The sequence below is a fragment of the Eptatretus burgeri genome, chromosome 1 (assembly GCF_056783735.1).
Source record: "Eptatretus burgeri isolate ZD-2024b chromosome 1, Ebu_testis_v1, whole genome shotgun sequence".
NCBI classification, from domain to species: domain Eukaryota; kingdom Metazoa; phylum Chordata; class Myxini; order Myxiniformes; family Myxinidae; genus Eptatretus; species Eptatretus burgeri.
This window is the reverse complement of record NC_140961.1, coordinates 21,860,948-21,882,958: the sequence shown is the minus strand read 5'-3', so window position 1 is coordinate 21,882,958 and position 22,011 is coordinate 21,860,948. Positions and strand designations below refer to the sequence as shown.

The 22,011-nt window shown below is 44.4% G+C and overlaps 1 protein-coding gene and 1 long non-coding RNA gene across 5 annotated transcripts in view; one reads left to right on the top strand and one right to left on the bottom strand.

Moving 5' to 3' along the window:
• TLX1 (T cell leukemia homeobox 1) overlaps positions 1–18,356 on the top strand; it is a 24,507-nt gene extending 6,151 nt beyond the window's left edge. Inside the window, exon 3 of the mRNA XM_085874617.1 lies at positions 17,518–18,356. Within this exon, the coding sequence (XP_085730743.1) occupies positions 17,518–17,740 (223 nt within the window). The 3' untranslated portion in view covers positions 17,741–18,356. The remainder of the gene's footprint in view (positions 1–17,517) is intronic.
• Positions 1–22,011, bottom strand: part of LOC147033994 (uncharacterized) — a 59,764-nt gene that overhangs the window by 11,451 nt on the left and 26,302 nt on the right. The window contains exons 3-4 of one of the 4 annotated variants that reach the window (XR_015056423.1): positions 8,352–8,460; positions 7,842–8,244 (exon numbers count right to left, since the gene is read on the bottom strand). The exons of the other annotated variants lie outside the window; for them this stretch is intronic. This is a non-coding gene — a long non-coding RNA (uncharacterized LOC147033994). Of the gene's footprint in view, positions 1–7,841; positions 8,245–8,351; positions 8,461–22,011 lie in introns of those variants that run through there. 4 annotated transcript variants of the gene reach the window in all.

Below are 22,011 nucleotides of genomic sequence, written 5' to 3'. Positions count from 1 at the left end.
AACGTTTTATTTTGACCAGAAATTGGAAAACAAACTGGTAGCTGAACTGTACTCTGGCCCTGAATTTGTCCCGACTCCACATGCGCAAAGAGGAGCGAGATAATGTTTTTACTCCGCCTGCCTGCCTGGCAGTCAAACAAAATTGAAAACAAGAATCGTTTTTAAGGATGTCATAAAGGACACAAACAACAGGCACGAAAAAAAAATGTAACGTGTTAAATAAGGTGGTATATATATATATATATATATATATATATATATATATATATATATATATATATATATATATATATATATATATATATATATATATATATATATGATGTGGCATCAACAGCAGTAAACTTATGGAATTTTTGTACAACCTTCAGAGTATCTATTTTATTTCGATTGAATTGTACACTTGAACACTGTAGAACACAAATCACCTTTTTGCCACTTTCAAAATCCTTCCGTTTCGTCGGACTTGGACATGTTAAATAAGGTGGGGCATAAGACACTACTGCATAAACATTGCTAAACTTACGGATTTTTTTAATACAATCTTTAAAATGATTATTTTATATCAATTGAATTATATACTTTAACACTGCATGGGGATAAGGAGTTTCATGATCTCTCTCGTTTAGTTCATGTCTTGAGAAGGAGCTGCCAATGTTAGATAAAATATTGAGGTGGCAGGAAGTTGCAATTTATTTTGAAACCATTAAAAATAAAAAAGCTTCACATAATGCAGACAAATTCTTAGTTGTACATCATGACATCATCACATGTGTTGCGTGAGCAATATTTTATGGGACTTTTACAAAAAGAAAGATAGATTTGTTTGTTAATGTCCCCATTTGACCCTCAGGCTTGTGATGATGTGGGGAGCCCAAGTTCAAAAAAATCCCACATCTCATGATGCGGGGAGCTCAGGTTCAAAAAATCCCACATCTCATGATGCGGGGAGCTCAGGTTCAAAAAATCCCACATCTCATGATGCGGGGAGCTCAAGTTCAAAAAATCCCACATCTCATGATGCGGGAGCTCAGATTCAAAAAATCCCACATCTCATGATGCGGGGAGCCCAGGTTCAAAAAATCCCACATCTCATGATGCGGGAGCTCAGGTTCAAAAAATCCCACATCTCATGATGCGGGAGCTCAGATTCAAAAAATCCCACATCTCATGATGCGGGGAGCTCAGATTCAAAAAATCCCACATCTCATGATGCGGGAGCTCAGGTTCAAAAAATCCCACATCTCATGATGCGGGGAGCTCAGGTTCAAAAAATCCCACATCTCATGATGCGGGGAGCTCAGGTTCAAAAAATCCCACATCTCATGATGCGGGGAGCTCAAGTTCAAAAAATCCCACATCTCATGATGCGGGGAGCCCAGGTTCAAAAAATCTCACATCTCATGATGCGGGGAGCCCAGGTTCAAAAAATCCCACATCTCATGATGCGGGGAGTCCAGGTTCAAATAATCCCACATCTCATGATGCGGGGAGCTCAGGTTCAAAAAATCCCACATCTCATGATGCGGGGAGCTCAGATTCAAAAAATCCCACATCTCATGATGCGGGAGCTCAGATTCAAAAAATCCCACATCTCATGATGCGGGGAGCCCAGGTTCAAAAATCCCACATCTCATGATGCGGGAGCTCAGGTTCAAAAAATCCCACATCTCATGATGCGGGGAGCTCAAGTTCAAAAAATCCCACATCTCATGATGCGGGAGCTCAGATTCAAAAAATCCCACATCTCATGATGCGGGGAGCCCAGGTTCAAAAAATCCCACATCTCATGATGCGGGAGCTCAGGTTCAAAAAATCCCACATCTCATGATGCGGGAGCTCAGATTCAAAAAATCCCACATCTCATGATGCGGGGAGCTCAGATTCAAAAAATCCCACATCTCATGATGCGGGAGCTCAGGTTCAAAAAATCCCACATCTCATGATGCGGGGAGCTCAGGTTCAAAAAATCCCACATCTCATGATGCGGGGAGCTCAGGTTCAAAAAATCCCACATCTCATGATGCGGGGAGCTCAAGTTCAAAAAATCCCACATCTCATGATGCGGGGAGCCCAGGTTCAAAAAATCTCACATCTCATGATGCGGGGAGCCCAGGTTCAAAAAATCCCACATCTCATGATGCGGGGAGTCCAGGTTCAAATAATCCCACATCTCATGATGCGGGGAGCTCAGGTTCAAAAAATCCCACATCTCATGATGCGGGGAGCTCAGATTCAAAAAATCCCACATCTCATGATGCGGGAGCTCAGATTCAAAAAATCCCACATCTCATGATGCGGGGAGCCCAGGTTCAAAAATCCCACATCTCATGATGCGGGAGCTCAGATTCAAAAAATCCCACATCTCATGATGCGGGGAGTCCAGGTTCAAAAAATCCCACATCTCATGATGCGGGGAGCTCAGGTTCAAAAAATCCCACATCTCATGATGCGGGGAGCTCAGATTCAAAAAATCCCACATCTCATGATGCGGGAGCTCAGATTCAAAAAATCCCACATCTCATGATGCGGGGAGCCCAGGTTCAAAAAATCCCACATCTCATGATGCGGGAGCTCAGATTCAAAAAATCCCACATCTCATGATGCGGGAGCTCAGATTCAAAAAATCCCACATCTCATGATGCGGGGAGCCCAGGTTCAAAAAATCCCACATCTCATGATGCGGGAGCTCAGATTCAAAAAATCCCACATCTCATGATGCGGGAGCTCAGGTTCAAAAAATCCCACATCTCATGATGCGGGGAGCTCAGGTTCAGAAAATCCCACATCTCATGATGCGGGGAGCTCAGGTTCAAAAAATCCCACATCTCATGATGCGGGGAGCCCAGGTTCAAAAAATCTCACATCTCATGATGCGGGGAGTCCAGGTTCAAAAAATCCCACATCTCATGATGCGGGGAGCTCAGGTTCAAAAATCCCACATCTCATGATGCGGGGAGCTCAGGTTCAAAAAATCCCACATCTCATGATGCGGGAGCTCAGTTTCAAAAAATCCCACATCTCATGATGCGGGGAGCCCAGGTTCAAAAAATCCCACATCTCATGATGCGGGAGCTCAGATTCAAAAAATCCCACATCTCATGATGCGGGAGCTCAGATTCAAAAAATCCCACATCTCATGATGCGGGGAGCTCAGGTTCAAAAAATCCCACATCTCATGATGCGGGGAGCTCAAGTTCAAAAAATCCCACATCTCATGATGCAGGGAGCTCAGGTTCAAAAAAATCCCACATCTCATGATGCGGGGAGCTCAAGTTCAAAAAATCCCACATCTCATGATGCGGGGAGCCCAAGTAAAAATTCCCACATCTCATGATGCGGGGAGCTCAGGTTCAAAAAATCCCACATCTCATGATGCGGGGAGCCCAAGTTAAAATTCCCACATCTCATGATGCGGGGAGCCCAAGTTAAAATTCCCACATCTCATGATGCGGGGAGCCCAAGGGAAAAAAAACCCACATCTCATGATGCGGGGAGCCCAAGTTCAAAAGAATCCCATATCTCATGATGCGGGGAGCCCAAGTTCAAAAAAATCCCATATCTCATGATGCGGGGAGCTCAGGTTCAAAAAATCCCACATCTCATGATGCGGGGAGCCCAAGTTAAAATTCCCACATCTCATGATGCGGGGAGCCCAAGTAAAAAAAACCCCCACATCTCATGATGTGGGGAGCCCAAGTTCAAAAAAATCCCATCTCTCATGATGCGGGGAGCCCAAGTTCAAAATTTCCCTTGTCTCATGATGCTGGGAGCCCAAGTTCAAAAAACCCCACATCTCATGATGCGGGGAGCTCAAGTTCAAAAAATCCCACGTCTCATGATGCGGTGAGCCCAAGTTCAAAATATCCCACATCTCGTGATGCAGGGAGCCAAAGTTCAAAAAACTCCCACATCTCATGATGCGGGGAGCCCAAGTTCACAATATCCCACATCTCGTGATGCAGGGAGCCAAAGTTCAAAAAAACTCCCACATCTCATGATGCGGGGAGCCCAAGTTCAAAAAATCCCATGTCTCATGATGCAGTCAGCCCACGTAAACCCCACCCCCCCCCCCACATCTCATGATGCGGGGAGCCCAAGTTCAAAAAATCCCACGTCTCATGATGCGGTGATCCCAAGTTCAAAAATTCCCACATCTGATGATGCGGGGAGCTCAGGTTCAAAAAATCCCACATCTCATGATGCGGTGAGCCAAAGTTCAAAAAATCCCACATCTCATGATGCGGGGAACCCAAGTTCAAAATATCCCACCCACATCTCGTGATGCAGAGGAGCCCAAGTTCAAAAAATCCCACATCATGATGCGGTGAGCCCAAGTTCAAAAAATCCCATATGGGCTCCCCGCATCTAATGTCTATCAATGTCCTTTTAATTCATGTAATGGTACAGTGATATCTGCTAACTATTATTTATGTCCAAACTAATCCATTTGTGTTCCATTACAGTAAATACAATATACAAAGCTCCATCATTCGTATCAAACTTGGATCTTGTTTGTTTCCTCCTTTACAGTTTTGTTTCTCCTGAGGCTGTCGTGCCTTGTTGCTTGTTGACGTTAAAGACCCCATGCACGGTGTCTCTAAAAGAAGAGCATTGTGTACAATGGCCATGTAACCCTTTTTGGTGATTTACATCCATGCCGACAACTTGACCCTTTAAAGACCTTCCCCAGTCTATGACAGCCATTGGTCCACCGACTGGGCAGACAGGCACTCAAGGCGATCTTTCAATGGGAAATAATTAATTTAGCATTCATATCAACACGTTCCCACATACACCCACCAATCCCTTAACCTTTTGACCTGTGTATCATCTCACGGAAATACTATTGTTGTTTAATCCATGACTCGCTGTCATGAGGCAATGAAGGGCATCCAGTGTAATATATGGTGAGAAACACTGCTTGTGATGGGGTCAACAATTTGGATTTGATGCTCCTCAGGTGACAATGTTGCATTTTTATATTGAGAAGCACCAAAGATTTCCCCTGAAGTCCTGATGTAAATGCAAACTGTACCTCGCACACAGCGAGATTCACGGCACAATGGCTGCGTTAGAATGAGCCAGTGCCATGGAATTGAGCCTTCATGGCCCTCGAAATGGACCACCACTGGCCAGGGAACTCTAAATGTGTCACTTCTGGCCAGGGGAAAAAATGTGTTTCCTGGCCAGGGGACTCTATGTGGGCCTCGACTGGACAAGGGATTATAAATGGGCCATTACTGGACAGGGAAGCCTGGTGTTGGCTTCGTGGTTAGGGTGGCTGGCTTAGGATCTTAGGGTCCTGAGTTTGAGTCCCGTTGGATTCTGAATTAACACCAGGTGGGGTTGACTCAGTCTGTCATCCTTCTGTGGTCGGCAAAATGATTACCAGTGTACTGGTAGAGAGGCACAGCCGCACTTCCAAGAAATGATCGCTACCCGGCAGCCAAGCTGCCATACGCAAGAACAGAACTGAAAAGGGGAATATAAATAGGCTTCTCCTGACTAGGGGACGATAGATGGGCCTCGACTGACTCGGGGATGATAGGTGGGCCTCTACTGACTCGGGGATGATAGGTTGGCCTCTACTGACCAGGGGGTGACAGATGGGCCTCTACTGACCAGGGTATGATAGATGGGCCTCTACTGACTAGGGGACGATAGATGGGCCTCTACTGACCAGGGAACGATAGCTGGGCCTCAACTGACCAGAGTATGATAGATGGGCCTCTACTGACTAGGGGACGGTAGATGGCCCTCCACTGACCAGGGGACGATAGATGGCCCTCCACTGACCAGGGGACGATAGATGGGCCTCCACTTACCAGGGGATGATAGATGGGCCTCCACTTACCAGGGGATGATAGATGGGCCTCCACTTACCAGGGGATGATAGATGGCCTCCACTTACCAGGGGATGATAGATGGGCCTCTACTGACCAGGGGACTAAATGGGCCTTTACTGGTCATGTGACTCTAAATCAGCCCTAACTGGGCAGGTGAGTCTAAATCAGCCCGAACTGGGGAGGTGAATATAGGCCTCTCCTGGCAAGGGTACTCTGAATGGGCCTCTACTAACCAGGGGACGATAGATGGGCTTCTACTGACCAGGGGATGATAGATGGGCCTGATATATGGGGAAAATAGATGGGCCTCTACTGACTTGGGGACAATAGATGGGCGTCGACTGACCAGGGGACGATAGATGGGCCTCTACTGACCAGGGGACTAAATGGGCCTTTACTGGTCATGTGACTCTAAATCAGCCCTAACTGGGCAGGTGAGTCTAAATCAGCCCGAACTGGGGAGGCGAATATAGGCCTCTCCTGGCAAGGGTACTCTGAATGGGCCTCTACTAACCAGGGGACGATAGATGGGCTTCTACTGACCAGGGGATGAGAGATGGGCCTTATATATGGGGAAAATAGATGGGCCTGATATATGGGGAAAATAGATGGGCCTCTACTGACTTGGGGATGATAGATGGGCGTTGACTAACCAGGGGACGATAGATGGGCCTCTACTGACCAGAGGACGATAGATGAGCCTGATATATGGGGACAATAGATGGGCCTCTACTGACTTGGGGACGATAGATGGGCCTCTACTGACCAGGGGACTATAAATGGGCCTTTACTGGTCAGTTGACGAAATGGGCCTCGACTGGCCAGGTTACTTTCAGTAGGTCCCTTCTGGCTACGGGACCGTAAACGGCTGACCACGGTATGTTACGTGACGTATGCATGATTCTTTCATGGTATGTTGCTTTCAAAATGATGAATGAATGCTAACGAGGCCTTCCATGCATGTGCTGTGTGTGCGTTGTCAGTGACTCGCTTCTGCTAAACGTGGAACTTAAGCTGCCATTGCTCGGGCAAAATCTGCAGGTGAAATCGTCTTTTTAACATAATTTTCAGAATTTAAACGAAAGTGGCAATTCCAAATACGGTGTCTCGCTCCAACCCTCTCGTTGTGCAGAGGCACACCCCTTTCTCTCAGGTACTTTTCCAAGTATTTTCGGATTATTTTAGAAGCTTTTCGAGCCATTTTAAGTGACGATCCTTATCTCGCACGCATGATATACATCAACGTGCCCCGATGACCACTATTTCCAGTGGTTTCTGTACATGCGCACCGAGCATTCCGAGGGTGAATTACGTCATTTTGAAAGTCCCATATTGTTGCTAAGCAACAAAATCAAAGTGTAAAACACTTGCTCTGTCACAATGAATTACATGGCATCTTAAAGCATTTCTTTCGTTTCATTTACCCAGCATTGCAATGCAAAATGCTTAATGGCTGTGTTATATTCTGCAACAACAAAGTAAATAATCCACTTGGTGCCAAATCAGAGCTCCACAGCCTCAACTAAAATCTGCTGATGACTTCAGTTGAATTGATGTATCTATCGTCCACCGAAACTGCTTACTGTCCACGGCACTGTAGGCCATGAACATGGAGCTCTTGTGATTGCTCTAGTAATGGTACAGGTGGGAATGAAGAGAGTTTCACATCACATGATTCTCCTGGGGTCCTGGTGGGTGTACGTTTTGAAATGATGGACTACTTCCCGTCGTAAATTGCACAACTCAAATTCTAATTAAATAAAAGACCAAATACTGCATTGGAGTAATCAGGAGGAACCTGGATTGGATTTGGGTTTCAGCTGCTACTCCTGCACCCTCAAACTCATCTTGGCGCTGCCGAGCGAGCCTTACAAATAATTTTTTTAAGAATCCACCTCTGCAGATAAATATTTGGAGAAGGAATAAAAGAGGTAAATTAAATACACAACATATACTGACGCACAACTTGCATCGAATTAAAGATAAAAAAATAATTAATGTTACTGAAAAACTCTCATGCATACACGTTACACTATATATTTATACGATACAAATAAGACTATATCACAAAAAATATTAACCACTGAAACTTGTAACATGACCTACAAGGCATAAAGTTGCCGAAAATGGAAATCACCAAGAAGGCCAAGAAGACCCTGCTCCGTCTCTCGCAGTTTAGCAATATCAATCAGGAACTTGTGACGGAGAGTTGCTCCGGTTACTGCGCTGGTTCCGAGTTCCATGCCAATCCATTTGCAGATTGGCCAATCCCAGCTCTTGATCGGGTCCCGGCTCCAGTTCCAGATTGTATTTTTGCTTTGGGACGATTCGAGACGGTGTGCGTGGAAGATGTGGTCAACGGTGGCGGCTGTGGCCGATCTTCGTCCCCTTTTATCTAAGGTGGTAGAAACGGCATGCGTTTGTGAAAAAATATTGAATATTTCTGTTTAAACGAAAGAATTTTGTTGTTTACCTTTTCCAGATGGTGATAAGTACAGTTACCTCTGAGCCGTCTCGTCTGTATTGGGGCTCCGCAGGCAGGATATTGCGTCACAAAGTGCACCGTCCTTTGGATCGACGTTAAGCCAGGTATCTCGTCTGCTCACATGATCTGGTGGGTAACAAATGTATCATGGTGTCTTTCATGAAGATTATGCGAGTTATCGCCGACACCGTGATCTGATTACCAAATTCCCGCCTGAATCGGCTCCAGTTGAACGCCACACCTGACCAGCTGGTTTGTGAGAGATTTGGGCCAAAATACATTCCCCCCTCGGCAGACCACACAAGTAAATGCAATTAATTGTGGCTTTTGGAAAAGTCAAAGTTCATCGATGCCCATGATGCAATTATTATTAGGGTACCCTGTGAGTACAGGGTACCCTATTGTTTTTCTTATGTTTATTATTTATTATTATTATTATTTTTCCGCCGGCATTTTGCGCCCTGTTTTCACTTTAAAAATCATTTTCTCAGGAACGCAAAGTCCGATCGACACGAAATTTTCACCGTAGTATGTATCTTTTTTGATAGCACAATCACGTTATAATTATGACGTCATTGGTCACGTGGTGCGGGCGCCATCTTGAAAAAAACGATAAACTTTGGACCTCTGTATCTCTGAAATCTTCCAGGGTAAAAATTTTTTCGCTTCATACATTTTAACAAGCTCCCTCTCGGGAACACGTGTGATTTTTCGTGACGTCATCGGTGAAGAGGTATCCCGGTGAAAATTCGTCAAGTAGAACGCCACATGGGAAAAATTTGAAATTTCTTGAGCGTCATCTACACCAAAATTCATCGTAGAAAAAATTTTTTTTTGACGTCATCGGTGACGTAATTCGGCCGCCATCTTGTTTTGAAATTTTTTTTTTTTAAAATCTTCTTCTCCAGAACGGCTATGCAGATTGAGGCGAAACTTCACAGGTATATTCCCCCTGAGGTCCTCTTTCAAGTTTGTTAATTTGTTGTTGATACGTCACATGGTTTGGCGGCCATCTTGAAAAAACCTTAAAACATTCAAACATCTTCTTCTCCAGAAGCGCTGGTCCAATGAAGGCGAGATTTCAGAATTATATTTGTGACATGGATGCGATGCAAGTTTGTTAATTTCGAAGTGATAGGTCACATGGTTTGGCCGCCATGTTGGATTTAAGAAAAATATTAAATAATGTTTTCTCTGGTATTTCATAAGCCATCGAAGCGAAAATTTGCAAGTGCCTTCCTCCCTCAAGTCTGCATACATGGTAAAAAAATTTTACCTCAGAAGTCACATGGTTTGGCGGCCATCTTGGATAGAAAAATAGACCTTATCCGATTTACACGAAACTTCACACACTTGTTTGGGTCTATGATGGAAAGCAGAATTTAAATTTATGATATCATAGGTCACAAGGTTCGGCAGCCATCTTGGATTGAAAATGAATAAATTTTAAAAATCTTCTTCTCCAGAAGGGCAAGACAGATGAAGACGAAACTTCACACATATATTCCCCATGAGGTCCTTTCTCAAGTTTGTTAATTTCTTCTTGATCGGTCACATGGTTTGGCGGCCATCTTGAAAAAACCCAAAAACCTTCAAACATCTTCTTCTCCAGAAGCGCTGGTCGGATGAAGGGCAGATTTCAGAAGTATATTCGGGACACGTAGGCGATATAAGTTTGTTAATTTGGAATTGATAAGTCACACGGTTTGGCTGCCATCTTGGATTTAAGAAAAATATTAAATAATGTTTTCTCTGGAACCGCTTAACCTAACGAATCGAAAGTTTGCAATTACCATCTACCATCGTGTGTGCACGCGTGGTAAAAATTATGAGGTCACACGTCACATGGTTTGGCGGCCATCTTGGATAGAAAAACGCACCTTTCCCGATTTACACGAAACTTCACAAACGTGTTCCATTACCCAGTTGGAAGCAGAATATATATTTCTGATGTCATAGGTCACATGGTTCGTCAGCCATCTTGGATTGAAAAACAATATCTTCAAACGTCTTTTTCTCTGAAACGGCTGAACAGATCCAGGCGAAACTCGACCACTATGACCGCCTCTCCATGACGAATAAAAAGTTCCCACCCCCTTTTGAGGTACGATGCAACGTTTGGCAGCCATATTGGATTGAAGGAAAAATATTAATTAATGTTTACTCTGGTACTACTGCATCAATAAATGTGAAACATCACCTTTATGGTGCAACAGTCATGCGGAATGAGGGTTTGAAATTTCAACGGGATCGGACCCAGGGTTTGGCAGCCATGTTGGTTTTAAGAAAAATATTAAATAATGTTTTCTCTGGAACTGCTTAACCTAGCGAAGCGAAAATTTGCACTTATCGTCTAGGATTGTGTTTACACATGTGGTGAAAATTATGACATCACAAGTTACATGGTTTGGCCGCCATCTTGGATTGAAGGATAAATATTAATTAATGTTTACTCTGGAACCACTGCTTCTATATATACGAAACTTCAAATTTCTAATTTAGCCGACATGAGAAACAAAAGTTTAAAATTTCAACCTGATCGGTCACACGGTTTGGCAGCCAGAATTATTTAATTATTTGAATCTGTTCGCCAGTAATAAGGAAATTGAACGCTTTTTGCTGCCCGGTTCGCAGCTCTTCAGTCCCACGCCATATCGAAGCATGCCTCTGTTTGCATCACTCTTCAATAATGTTTTTTCTGGAACCACTTTCCCCATGAATGCGAAACTTTGCGACTGTCATCTGCAGAAAGTCCCATGTTGTATCAAAGGCGGACGGACTGGGTACCCGGTCATCACTGCCAGCAGTTATAAAGTGGCAGTTCTAGTTATTATTGTTATTTTATTAACCCTTATTCAAATGCTCTCAGTATTTTATCGTGATCATCTCCTTTAGCCACAAAAGCAAGTTTGATCCTATACTTCGCCACTTTATTTTCTTACTGGACCTCTTGTCACCTTTGTACACGTACTCTACCCCGAACGGTGCAGCAGAGATGGTGTGCCATGTACTGAGAAGAGGAACCGCTGCTGACGAAGTGTGGCTGCAGGGTCCTGAGCTACGGATTGTTTCATCTTCGTTTGACTCATTAGTCAATAGTATTTAATTAGAAGATTATACATACTTACCGAGTCCGTTTGCATATTACTTATGAATCGTATAGTTTAGTAATTTCGTTACCACATTTACAGAACACACTTATTTATTTGGATTTATCTCCCAGGAGGTGAACTAATGTGTGACCACCATTAATTTCTGAACTCTGTCTCGTACTGGTTGCATCATTGCTTAGCATGGCTGTGCTGTGGATGCGGTGCCCCGATATAGATTAGAGCAGGAATTTAGAAGTCATCCAGGTTACCGGCACACAACGGCCTACTTTCTTGAAAGGTCCAAACAACCATTGCGAGCAGATGCAACAGCCGGCTTCTCTTCTCATACGAGTGGATGGCGTGTATATTAAAGGAATGTATCGCATGCACCAGATTGCTGTGTAATGTAGTGGAAGACTCGTACGCTCATACACTCATGCTGTGTAAGTGATGGAGCAAAAAGTTTACTTGGATATACTTTTCAATTTCTGATGTGTTGTTTATAACTATTTTGTGCTGTTCTAACCTGTACTGTAATGAGGTTGCTAAATGTATTTATTGCTTAATTCAAGATTTGTTGAATCATTTCCAGTTCCCCCCCCCCAAAAAAAAAATACAATCCCCAATTATTACATATACTAGAAGCATCTGCTACGGGAGCGGCTGGTGGGGTTATGTTATTATCCTTATTCAAAACACCTCTCGCTGCGTAATTCAAAACGACTCGCTGCACTGGAAAACGTGGGGACAGGAATACTCCACTGTAAATGGTGGACACTTGTAATACTCTCTGCCACCTAGAGTGGTGCTTCACGATGCACATTTACAGAGAGAATTTGCATCCCCCTCTCCCCAAGACCACCGGCAAAGATAAAAAATACCCCTTTACACGAATTGGGGTCTTGCTGATCCTATGTCGCAAGTCTGGATGTAATTGACCCAGAATTATAGGAGGAATAGCGCAACAACCACACGCTGGTCCGTGACTTATCGTAAGGATATGCAAATGTTGTAGAATTTTTGACTACCTTACCTCCCATGCTTCTTACTTAGTTGCTCCTTCAATTTAAATGGCATGGGCTGATTGGATGGCCTCAACGTACACACACTTGCCTCTAAATCTAACCGAGGTTTGAATCTCGACCCAGCTATAAACTATCATCCCGGTGTTTCACAGGCAGGCTGGTTCATCAATGTGTGTGCTGTCCCTTGGGTAGACGTTAAACCGTGCGTCCTGTCTGCCAGCATTAGTTGGTGGACGTTAAAGATCGCACGGTGTCCTTCACAAAGAGTAGGTGAGCTATCGCCGGCACCGTGGCTAAATTACAAATTCCTGCCCTAACAAGCAGAGGGCACAGCCTCGCCCTCCGCCTTTTACTGCATCCGGAAGAAGATGTAAAAGGCATAGTCTCATCTCTTCTGAAACTTCTCTCCCTTCTCTTCTCACTTCTTCCATACTCCCTTACCCTCCTTTCTCTCTCCCACCATCATCCCTTACCCTCCTAACTCCTACATACCTCACTATTCTCTCTCTCTCTCTCTCTCTCTCTCCCCCTCCCCCATTCATAATCATCTCTCCTCTTTCCACTCTCCCATAACCTAACCTAACCTTTTTTTCCTCTCATCTTCAACCTTCCCATAAGCCCGAGCCTCCTTTATCTCTTCTATCATTCTGAAGTCATGTTGTGTGATTGGTGGAGGTTTTGTTGGATCTCTTCTCTCCCCACACTCCCCCCTATCTGCCTTTTCCCCCTCCTATCATTCTCATTTTTTAAAATTTCTCTCAATTCTGAAGCCCCCATTGCTGATGTAATTAAATAGTTTGCCCCTTTTGATAGGTGATCATACAATAATTATTGTCCCAGAAATTTATAAGCAAGAGAACAATAGGTCGTTGATGCATAGACAAACATCCAAGTCATTCCCTTGCCTCTCAATGGATGGTTATAAAAGTTTGGTCCAGAATTACTGTGCGTTATAATATATTGTGATGTTGGAATAATTTTTTGTGCAACTGATGTTCCGTCGTACATACACTGCGGGTAGGGCCGGCTGGTCCGGCTCCTCAGATGTGCCACCGTTTCCTCGAAGGTAGTGCCATGGTGCCACCCATTTGGCTCAAACTCCTTCGCGGAGCCAAGTAGGACGCTCAACACGAGTCCTAAACGAGACCGAGACTGACACCCAAGGCGGGACTTGTCGCCGCTCCGTGTTGCATAAACACACATTGACTAAACCTTTCTTTTGAATTTACCTCTTTATAGGTTCAAATCCTGCCAGAATAGGTGCACATACAGGGCACACACAGTAAGCACCGCTTATCACCCCCCACGGCTGTTATTGAGAGCGGAAATGTCTTATGACCTCCAACACCGGTGCTCGAGTGGTGCCATTTAGTAACCGGAATTCACCAGCTCGATTCCATTAAAATAAATGAGCTAAACATACAGTAGTTATCTTGCCAACAATTCATTGCACAAGCGACCATTCGATTAACCTTGAACACGGCAGTAGAGTGCGGTACAGTGGCATGTAGCGTACGGTACTCTGTGGTTAATAAATAATTAAATTGGGCTGGCGGGTGGGTTCAGAAGTAATGCACTCACTTTTGATGTATCTAGTCTGGGGTTGATTCCCGATCCGAATATAAACTATCATCTTGTGTTTTGGAAGGACTTTTAAACCAGGTGTCCCATCTGCTACTATTTGCTTATGGACGGTAGATCCCACGTTGTCTTCATGAAGAGTTGGCTATTGTGTGCTATATACCTGTCCCGACGACTGCTGAGAAAGGTAATGGCAAGCCACCCAGTGTATTTTTACTCCGGGAATGCACGAGCAATGCTGATGCTCTGGAAAGAATATGGACTCATCAATCAACCAACGGTTTAATTACCTATTCCTGCATTATGCATACCCTAAAAGCTTTGAGGTGTCATGCTTATAACAATATAGTTATTAAATTATTAACACAACCCTCCTGATCGATTTCTCACACATACTGTAGTTCAACCTTTCTATATCCGCAATGGGGGATTCACGAAGGAGCGTGACATCACAGATGTACGTAGATCAACACTGAACTAAAAAAAGTGAAAACGAGCAACCAGACCAGCAACTATAGGGACACCACCATCTGATGGACGGGTTCCCAGTAGAAACAAGAACGGAAATCAGTAGAGTGCATAACTCCTCCAGGCAGAACAGTACGTCTTGTAGCCCACTGATAGGCTGAATCTGGATCTCGTATCCAGATCTGGATCCGGAATTTCACCAAAATTGAATCAGTTTTTCCTTTTCACATACCCAACCTGTCCACCAAGTGTTGCCGAATCAGTTCATTCACTTTTTGAGATATCATTCTCACAGACAAGCAGCAGTGAAAACACGACCCCCGTCCACCTTTGGTGGCAGAGGTAAAAACATCCACTTCCAAATTGCTAGCAATGAGACAGAAAGATGTCCTCACCCTCAGCCTCCTGAAGGGATTGTGATCTTGATGATCTTGAAGCATTCTCTTCAACCTCATTCTTCACTTCAGGTCTTCAAGACAGCTGTTCACCACCATCTCAGATCCCCAATGCAAATCATGATCTCTTCTACCCCTGTTAATGCCTCTCCCCTGCAAGCCCATTTCTTTCCAAATTTCCTTCCTGAGTATCACATGCATCGTCTCTTACCCCTCATTATGTTCCACTTCCCTTATTTGTCCGAGTCTCCCTCAATTTTGTCCCTCATCTCTGCTGTTGGTGCATTTATCCCTCCCTTTCTACCATTCCTTTTGTTCTGTTGCATCCTCACCTGTTCAATGTTCTCGCTCCTCCACGAGCCTCGACTTGCAGGAGTGGTAAATGGGTCGCTGGAGCACCAGCCCATAATGGTGAAGCTATCGACTCCATTGTGCAATCAACAGAAGCCTTGTATGCCATTTGAAGTTGTGGGGTCATGCATCAAATTATTCCTAAAAATTACACTTTTGAAGCCATTAATTGCAATCACAAACCACAGATGTTATCACCACTATACCTGGGATGGGCCCACCTACTAAACCAAAAAGGGACATCTCGACCTCAAATGAATCAAAGTACCTGCCATCCAAGACCAAATGTTAAATACTGGTAATACCGTGCAAAACAAGTAAAAAAGACAAAATGTCATAGCCTCCATTGTTTTAGTAACTTTGCTGTATGTGGTTAAAGGACCAGCCCATATTTATGTACAACTAAAATGGCTGCCAGTCTACCAGTCAGCCATCTTTGATGACATCACAAAATAAAGTTAGGTGCAAGTGTTTGTGATTGTGTGCTGTGCTTTTGCCAAGTTTGAGCAGAATCGGACCATGCATACCAGAGAAATGGTTAGGAACACGTTTAAATAATAAAATGGTCGCCAGTCGGCCATCTAGGATCTCAAAAATAGACATGCGTACATAAGCCAACATTCATTATCCGGGTGTCAAGTTTGAACAACATTGGTAGATGCATGTCCGAGAAATGGTTGAGGACGTGTTCAACATCAGATTTTTTTCAACTAAAATGGCCGCAAGGCAGCCATGTTCGATCTGATGTAAAAAAAAAAAAGAAAAGAAAAAAAAGACGTGCTGATGTAAGCCATCATTCATTATCTGTGTGCCTACTTTGAACAAGATCGGTAAATGCATGTCCGAGAAATGGTCGAGAATGTGTTCGACACCAGGTATTTTAACAACAAAAATGGCCACCAGTCGGCCATCTTCGATCTGATCTCCACAAACAAAATGACTTGCTCATGGAAGCCATCATTCGTTATCTGTGTGCTTAGATTGAACAAGATTGGTAAATGCATGTCCAAGAAATGGTTGAGGATGTGTTCAACACCGGGATTTTTTTTTTTAACAAAAAAAAATGACCACCAGTCGGCCATCTTGGATCTGATGTTGAAAAAAATGACGTGCATATGTATACCATCATGTGTTGTGTCAAGTATGGGTAAAATCGGTCCATACATGTCCAAGATATGGTTGCGGACGCACGCACGCATGCACACGAAAATCGAGACCGAACCCATAAGCCCCCGTTTCGGATTAAGTCGAATGGGGGCTAATAAAGTATTTCTACAGCAGAGGTTTATTTGCTTTGGGAACTTTTCGAGCAAATATCGTGTCATGGAGGAGCAAAACGTCATCGGGTAGCAGGTTCACAAACTAGGCAAGGGTGAAAGGGGATTGGACAGAGACGTCACACACGAGTGGAAAAATGGATGAGCAGCAGAAAAGAGAGGGGCTGGAAGCGGGGGAGTGGGGGAGAGTCAACCAGAGTATAAGAGATTGATTGTGAGGATGGAAGATGGAGAGGTCGGGGTGAGTATGGGACAAAGCATGAGGTAATTATGGGCAGCACTCAATGGTCTGGTGGAAGGGGCATGAGATAAAAAGACACAGGGAGTAGTTTCCCCTGATGAGAGATTAAATATACAGTTTAGACACAAAAGGACTTTATTACAATGCACGTCCCTTGCATTTTAAACTCTATCTATATCTGGTTTTAGGCCATGTTCAATCTCATTATTCTCTCGGTCTTCAAGACAGCCGTTCACCACCATATCATATCATCCCCCATACAAAACCATGATCTTTTCTACCCCCCCCCCCAAACCCCTACCCCACCTGGGTGTTATCTTTGTTGTCCACCCCATGTGTCCTCCGCCTACCCCTCTTTCTTCCCCACATCTCTTAATTGGCGAAGTTTCCCTCTATTTTGGCCGTCAACCTACCTTTGGTGCCGCCCCTCTCTACTGTTCCTTTTGATCTGTTGCATCCTGATCCATTCAGTGTTCTCGATCTTCCACGAGCCTTGACTGTACATGAAAAATAATATTTATTAGGTACAAAAAATGTATAGGAAATTTTTACCTCCTCTCATCCACTTTACATCCCATGTGATCACTAATTCTAACCACACTTTCTGTAAGAAATATACATCTATTAGCATGGTCTTTGCGTAACCATGGGTCCCCGATCCAAGATCTATACGACTGCAATCATTAATTTGATCTTTTCCATCCACATTATTCCAGAGCATACACAGAGATGTGCTGTGTCCATGTGTTGCAGGCGGCAGACGGCAGAGGAGCGGGAAGCCGAACGGCAGCAAGCGAACCGGCTGTTGCTGCAACTACAGGCTGAAGTGTACCAGAAGCCACTTGGCCGAGATGCTCATCCAGGAGACCGCCTCTGCCTGCACAACTCGTCGCTCTATGCACTACAGAATCTGCAACCCTGGGCTGAGGAGACTGGAGAGATTGCACCTGTGGCGTCGCTCGCATCAGCACTCTGAGCAAGAGGTCGTGAGAGGCTGAGATTAGAGGAAAGGATCCAGAGGAAAGGTGTCGTCAGCACCGGAGAGAAACAGGATCGAGCGGCAGGAGCCTAGAGCAGGTAGAAAGAAAGCTCAACAATGAGCAAGCAAGAGCTTTAGACGAAGACAGTGTGGGATAGAGTCGAGCAAAAAGACAAGGTTTGATAAAGGGGGAAGAAGAGGATACATAAGAATGGGTAATGTAGTACCCAGCTATAAATGGCTACCCTTTTCAGGACTTTCTTCAATCCTCCCTCAAAGCCAGAGAAGGTCTTTATTTTCAAACTTCAGACCCAATGAATGACTCTTTGATCCGCGTTCCGATACAGCCGAGAATGGCCTAACCAGTGTCACACACTCGGCTAATGGGTAAATAGTTTTGGATCAAAGGTCATGACCCATGACAAGTCATGGCCCTTCGCCCTGTAAATGTTGTGAAGAGGGTGGAGTCCTGTGTATATAAATCCTCCTTTACCATCACGTGTGGCAATGCCACCACCGGTTCCCTCAATGTTTGTGATTTCCCTATTATAAAATGTACAATAAAGATAAACTTGGTGATGATTACAAAAAGGACTAATATAATAAACGGATTACTGTATAAGCAGTGCGGTGTTTGTGTTCATTTTGTACCCCAGTCTGATTTGGCTACGGATCGTGATTTGCCTTTTCGTTCAGGTGGAGTGAATGATTCATTTGGGAAACAAAAATCAATGGACGACGGATTTCCTTCAGGTTCATCAATTCGTTTTTCGTTCTCATTCAAAAATGTTAGACGTTAAATAACTTCACCAAACCATGCAATCTTGAATGGGTTAAACGGCCAACAAATATAATTACAAGTCGGTAGGCGGCGATGGGTCGCCGAGCATGGAAACTATAGGATATAGAGCAGAATGGATGTCATATAGCGGATAGGGAATCACCTTAAGATTATGAATATCAAATCTCATCCAGTTCCATCTACTGATAACTACTCGGTATCCATTTGAATGAAAAGTACCGAAAATGCGGTTTGAAATCGGAAATCCCCAAAGTTCGAGGGGGTGCTGTGGGTGAACAAAGATATAAATCGAAAATCTGGCTCGATCGTTTGTGCACAATGTATTCCAGACGATTAGTGTGAATTTTCATGACCATCCAACCATAACCCTAGGAGGAGTAGCATTTGGCGCGAAGGCACCTCCACTCCCTCCAGCTCTCGCATATTATCGATTTTTGCACTAATTGACCTTTGACCCCTGACCTAAGCGAAATCGGTCAATTTGTCTTGAGGCAATCTGCAAAGTTTCATTCGTATCGATGCACTCACCTGGTCGCTAGGGGGCCTTCAATTTTCGCCAATTTTCGGGCATACCGTAATTGTAGGGGGCGCTGTGGGTAAAGTATTCCATATATCACAAAAACCGGAATATATTTGATGGAGCATCACCTGTAGATCATTCGTGCCAAATTTCATAACCCTACTATACGTGGGATAATGGCTTTCGGAATTGATTTCGCGTGAACGGTACCGATTTTGAAGGTTTTTCGGTTGTTGCTAGGGAACCAAAGCGTCTCCAGCAACCATCACAATTTACCAAGCACGAGATCATAAGATGTACCTACCACCCAAATTTGGTCAAAATCCGCCCACGTTTACTACCAATTATGCTGATGACAAACGAACAAACATCCAAACAAACAGACAGAATTACTGACAACAATAAGGGTCACCTATTTCGGCGACCCAATAATGTCCCATCCCAGCCATTGCTGCACGATTCGTGACCAACAAGTGTCTGCCACACGAACACATTGTCTATTCCCTTACAATGGTAACACAAAAAAATCGTCCAGTTGCCACGTAATGCATTTACATGACAAACCGTGCACTTCGGTCCAACGAAAGTTTTTCAACGGTTTTTCTTTCAACCATAAAATTTTTGAAATCCGGTTGATGCCACCCTGGTGCCCTTGGGCAATTTGACATATTCAAGATGGCTGCTACTTGATGAAAATATACAGAAATTGCGATAGTTTTACTGTTTTTCCAGCTAGTGTCACTGTGTGTTGTACCCTGGCGATGGATGACACGTTCGAGGAAGACGATGACAAACTGGAAGGACTTCGGGTCGAACGCAAGGAAGAAGGTTGGATGCGGATGATAGAGCGAAAATCAACGAAGAGCTCAAACGGCACATTCACCCATTCAAAGCAACAACCGATGTTCCAATAGTCGTGCTGCGGCTTTGGGGCAAACAAAACGGTCTTTCACCTGGAGAAACTCCATGGCCATATGCTCGTCGTCATTCGGCAAAGGAAACTTGATCGACCTCATGTTTTCATGTACGAGCTAGCAACACTGCCATTCTCATTGTTCATCGAGCGTGGCGATATGAGAAAGGGCAACAAGGCTACTCTCCTTACCAAGCTCGCTGTGTTCACGTCTTCATTTGAGCCTGACCTCAGTATTGTAGTTGGCAATGCAATAGCGTCACATGGCCAAAGGCAGGTACAGTTGAAACATTTTCCAAAAAGCATCCACCAAGCAGTCAAAGAAGAGCACGAGGTTCCAGTCATTTTCGATTGCTACCGCGATGATGCAATTGAATCGCATGAGCGTGAAAGGCGTGCATCTGATGTCAGCAGATTGGATATGCAGCTTGATCATTGCCTGAAAGAGACGAGGTGATGAGCAATGCCAAAAACAAAACTCAACTGATTCAGCATCTTTGCCAATCCAACGAAGAGTGTAGTGTGCATATGATCGGTGATGATGAATGCACGTTCGGGTACGAAGAGGCTGATATCAACACGATCAGCTATACTCTGCTGATGTTCAGAGAACATGGTCGGTGGTGGAATTCAGATTGTCAGTGAGGACACCAATGTCTTTGTACTCCTGCTACACTTCTACCGGAAGCATCAGCCATCGGCAGCCATTACGATGGAAAGGTTTCAGGGCAAGATAGTTGCTATCAATGCAATTGCCATTGCATTGGGTGACAAATGTCTTCAACTGTTGCCGCTGCATGCTGTCACGGGTTGTGATAACGTGTCCTACCCATTTGGAAGGGCAAGGCATCAGCACTCAATGTTCTTCTGAATTCTGATGATCTTGAGTTGGAGGTATTCTGCAAGTCCAATGCAATGATCTCAGATACTTTGTGAATTAGATGCCTGTTGTTCAGTCGTCTGTATGACGCAAATGGCGCGACGATGAATTCCCTCCGATACCAGCTCTTCTGGTCCAAGAAGCTGAATGTGCCCAACATCAGATCAGTACCACCAATGGGCGAAAGTCTTGCTCTGCATTTGAAACATGCCCACCTGAAGGCCACAATATGGAAAGCAGCTGATCAGATTCAACCATGAGTTGTGAATCTGAGTGATTACGGTTGGAAGATTTCTGCTGGTATCCTGTAGCCAGTAGGGGGGAGTGGGACTGTTGGACCCCATGAACAAGGCCCCTTTACACCCCCTTTCAAAATTTTCACCTTTTGCTGCCTTCTAACCTGCAATTAGATTGCCTTGAATCAGACTTTTTCCACCTTTATTACCTCTGCCACCAGAGGTGAAGGAGGTTATGTTTTCACCCCTTTCTGCCTGTTTTTGTTTGTTTGTTTGTTTGTTTTTTTGGCTGTTTTTTTGTCTGTTTGTGGACAGGATATCTCAAAAAGTTGTGGACAGATTCGGATGAAATTTTGTGCACAGGTTGGGTGTGTGACAAGGACGAACGGATTAGATTTTGGTGAAACTTCCGGATCTGATAATTTTTAAAGTGATTCTTCACCATTGGGAGCATGCGTCGGAGCAGCGCGTCGCTGCATCCACTTTCCACCGGTACTCCAGGGGCCTCCGTTTGGCCATCCCACAGGCAGATGCCTGGCCTATCCCCATCTCCTTGAGATGCTGATCAACCTGCTGCAACCATGAGGCACGTGGTCAGCCCATTGGCTTCCTCCACTAACGGGGCTCCCTCGCCGAGATAATCTGGTGAGCAGGATCAGCGTCAGGAAAACGAGCCACATGCCCATACAGCCACAGCTGACAATCACGGACTATAAAGGTAACAAATCTCATTGGAGTCTCTCACAGCAACCGCTCGTTGGACACAAAGTTCGACCAGTGATAGCCAAGGATTCTCCGAAGAGACCTGGTACCAAAGGAATTAAGTCTCCGTCTCAGATCCTTGGTCAGAGTCCAAGTCTCGCATCCATAGAGCAAGACTGGAAGCACCAAGGACCTGAAGACTCAGACTTTCATCC